This window comes from Wolffia australiana, chromosome 3 (assembly GCF_029677425.1).
Source record: "Wolffia australiana isolate 7733 chromosome 3, ASM2967742v1".
In the NCBI taxonomy this organism is placed as follows: Eukaryota; Viridiplantae; Streptophyta; class Magnoliopsida; order Alismatales; family Araceae; genus Wolffia; species Wolffia australiana.
Genome location: NC_135837.1, coordinates 3,637,501 through 3,641,068, shown reverse-complemented (window position 1 = coordinate 3,641,068; position 3,568 = coordinate 3,637,501). Strand labels below are relative to the sequence as shown.

The following is a 3,568-nucleotide window of genomic DNA, read 5'->3' as shown; positions in this document are numbered from 1 at the left end:
TTCCAAGATTACAAACTTGAGGGTCATAGTCAAAGTACAATTGCCCATTCACCATACATCTTTTGTTTCTCAAGTCTAAAGACCACTTACATCACCATGATGTGAAGTGACATTTTGGTATAATACCATTCAAGGATTCATAAGGATTAATTAAATGAATTTTTTCACTAAAGTTCACCCCTATCTATCATTAGTGTCTCCATCCTAATGGCTATAAAATCTGCCACATCATATGAGTGGGACTTGATAATGTTATTCTAAATATATACTTTAATGTCCTTCTCGAATATCCTACAAATAGGAATGTTTAGAACACATACATAATTACTAGTTTCTATATATTATGATATTATAATAATTTTCTAAGTAGGACAATGTATTCATCAACTTCATTATAACTATTACAAATGCACTATAACTAATATATTTTATGAAAGATATGGAATGTGTCATTGGCTTGCTGGTCGCATATATTTTCACCATTTTTTGTTATCTAATTCAAGTCAAACTTAATATATTTTGTTATTACCTTAATCATGATTATTAAGTGGAATTTGATATGGAAGTTCATGTTCACTTTGGCACCTTTAGATTCTTCAGAAGGACAACACAATATGTTCCATGACGCTAAGAAATGTATGACACCAACTTTGTGAAGAGACCCAATCAACTGTTGTGCTCACTAATTATGCATTAAGATGTTGAATTAATGTTATTTTTATTGCTTGGAAGGATCTGTCCTCTAAAGCACATGATCAACATTGACTAGACAATTTGGCATTTCGAAAGTACCATGCCCCCTCCCCCTTATCTAGTCAAATTTGGCCATGAGGGGTGAATTAGTGAAGCCAACGGTAGGGCCAGAGAGATAGAGAAAGAATGAAATATACACATAAATATATAGATGGAGTCAAAGAGAACGGACGGATGATCATGTGATAGAGAAAGAATGAAATATACAAATATAATAGTTGGATTGAAAGAGAGCCGACGGATTATCATGTGATAGAGAAAGAATGAAATAGACGTATATAAATAGATTGATGGGTTGGAAGAGAGAGGACGCATGGCATCCGCGACGTCACCGTCTCATCTTGTCCCCACATCTACGTCATTATAAAATAGCGCAGCGGCAGATCCAATAATTGCGAAGATGAGACACATAAAACAAAGACTTGACGATATATAGATAAACACATATACATCAATATCTGGCGCGCGCGCTAGCGAGACATCACCCCTAAATGAGTAAACGCTGGGCTTGGAGTAAATGAGATATGCTTTTCAATCTTCACCAACGAAACGCAGCATCTCAAACTTGAACCAAATCTTTCACGGAATTTCATCTCCAGGCAAGTCCGTGTTATCTGCTTCCGACGGTAATCGTACCCGCGAAGCCACGGCGGGGTTCGGCCTTCCCCCGCCAAGTCTCTAAGGAAGCGGAGGTAGGCTCGGAAGGCGATGTTCTCACCCTGATTGCAGGCTGGAGAAGGAGATCATTAGCTCTAGACGTCGTAATCGTCGTCGTCGTCTTCTTCCTCTTCCTCTTCTTCGGATTCGGAGATGAGATCGGAGGCCTCGGCGAGGGCGCGGAGAGTGGCGACGACGTCGGCGGTGTCGTCGAGGTAGTAGCGAGCCTTGCTTGGCTTCTGGCCCACCGTGCAGGCGAAGACGGGGGCTCCCGGAGAGACTAAGTCATTGGTCATGGCGCTTATCCCCTCGAACATGTCCTCGTCCGAGCGGTCGTCGCCGATGCACAGCACGAAGCCCGCTCTCCGCCCCTTCTCTCGCATTCTGGTCAGAATCTTGCGGGCCACCATCCCCTTGCTCACCCCCTGCGAGCACGCCGATTTAAGACAGACAGAGAGAGAGAAATATAGATGATAATGATGATATTTATGTGTAGAGAGAGAGATGTATTGATGATAATGATGATGGGTCGAGCGCGAGAGAGAAGGAAGTTGGTCCGTAGTTTGTAGAGATAGTAAGCAGAGAGAGAGAGATGATTTGATGACAGTGATGATGGGTCACGCGCGAGAGAGCAGGAGTTTGGAGTCTAGTTTGGAGAAATACTAATGAGAGATATGGATTGACGATGATGAAATGGGTCAAGCGCGAGAGAGCAGGAAGTTGTTGCCTAGCTTGGAGAAATTCTAGACAGAGAGAGAGAGAGAGAGAGAGAGAGAGAAACGAATTGATGCCGATGATGGGTCAAGCGCGAGAGAGCGGGTAGCTCGTGCCTAGTTTGGAGAAATACTAGAGAGAAAGACAGAAAGAAACAGAGAAACAGAGAGACAGACAAACGGACAGAAAGATAAATCGATGGACGGATGATAGGACAGATGGCTGGAAGATAGACTGGGAGGATGCAAGGGGAAAGTGGTAGCGAGAGATAGATACATAGACCGAGAGGTAGACTGTCAGATAAGAGAGAGAAAAACGTTTGAGATACGTAAATTGACTGAAAAGATACTAAAGAGAGACAAAGGAGAAAGGGAGACACAAAGTGAGAGGAGGGTCAAGTCGGGGAGAGGGAAAAGCTGGCTTCTTGAACAAATATAGAGCTAGAAAGATGGGTGGATAGTTAAAATAGATAGACAGAGAGAGAGAGAGATAGTCAGAGCGCTAGAGAGATAGACAGAGAGCTAGAGAGATGGAGAGAGAACTAGAGAGATGGACACAGAAAGAGAGAGAGAGCTAGAGACAGAGATACATAGACAGAGAGAGCTAGAGAGATAGACAGAGAGAGAGATAGAGAGATAGACAGAGAGGGAGAGCTAGAGAGATAGACACAGAGAGAGAGAGCTAGAGAGATAGGCAGAGAGAGAGGGCTAGATAGATATATAGACAGAGAGAGCTAAAGAGATAGAAAGAGATAGAGAGGCTAGAGAGATAGACAGAGAGAGAGCTTGATATGGACAAAGAGAGAGAACTAGAGAGATAGACAAAGAGAGAGAACTAGAGAGGTAGACAGAGAGAGAGCTTGATATGGACAAAGAGAGAGAATTAGAGAGAGAGAACTAGAGAGATAGACAAAGAGAGAGAACTAGAGAGATAGACAGAGAGAGAGCTTGATATGGACAAAGAGAGAGAACTAGAGAGATAGACAAAGAGAGAGAACTAGAGAGATAGACAGAGAGAGAGCTTGATATGGACAAAGAGAGAGAACTAGAGAGATAGACAAAGAGAGAGAACTAGAGAGAAAGACAGAGAGAGAGCTTGATATGGACAAAGAGAGAGAACTAAAGAGATAGACAAAGAGAGAGAACTAAAGAGATAGACAAAGAGAGAGAACTAGAGAGATATACAGAGAGAGAGAGATAGACAGAGAGAGAGAGAGAGAGAAAGAGAGAGAGAGAGCGAGGAGAGAGAGAGAGTAAGAGAGAGTACCAAAGGCTTGACTTCGATGATGAACTGGCCGCTCTTGACAGCGACGGGCTCGTTGGCGAGGACGCTCTCGAGGTGGTCGAGCAGCTCCTTAGCCTGAGAGGACCCAAACCCGGGCTCCGCGTCCTGATAATGCCACACCAGAGCGCTCTCCTTCACCTCAATTGACGACCCATCCGTC

At 43.4% G+C, this 3,568-nt stretch overlaps 1 protein-coding gene across 1 annotated transcript in view; it reads right to left on the bottom strand.

The window, feature by feature from the left end:
* Window positions 1-1,161: 1,161 nt before the first annotated feature.
* LOC144700662 (putative alpha,alpha-trehalose-phosphate synthase [UDP-forming] 7) overlaps window positions 1,162-3,568 on the bottom strand; it is a 4,931-nt gene continuing 2,524 nt past the window's right edge. Inside the window, exons 2-3 of the mRNA XM_078572116.1 lie at window positions 3,391-3,568; window positions 1,162-1,835 (exon numbers count right to left, since the gene is read on the bottom strand). The exon at window positions 3,391-3,568 is cut by the window's right edge and continues 507 nt beyond it. Coding sequence (XP_078428242.1) covers window positions 1,506-1,835; window positions 3,391-3,568 — 508 coding nt within the window. The 3' untranslated portion in view covers window positions 1,162-1,505. The remainder of the gene's footprint in view (window positions 1,836-3,390) is intronic.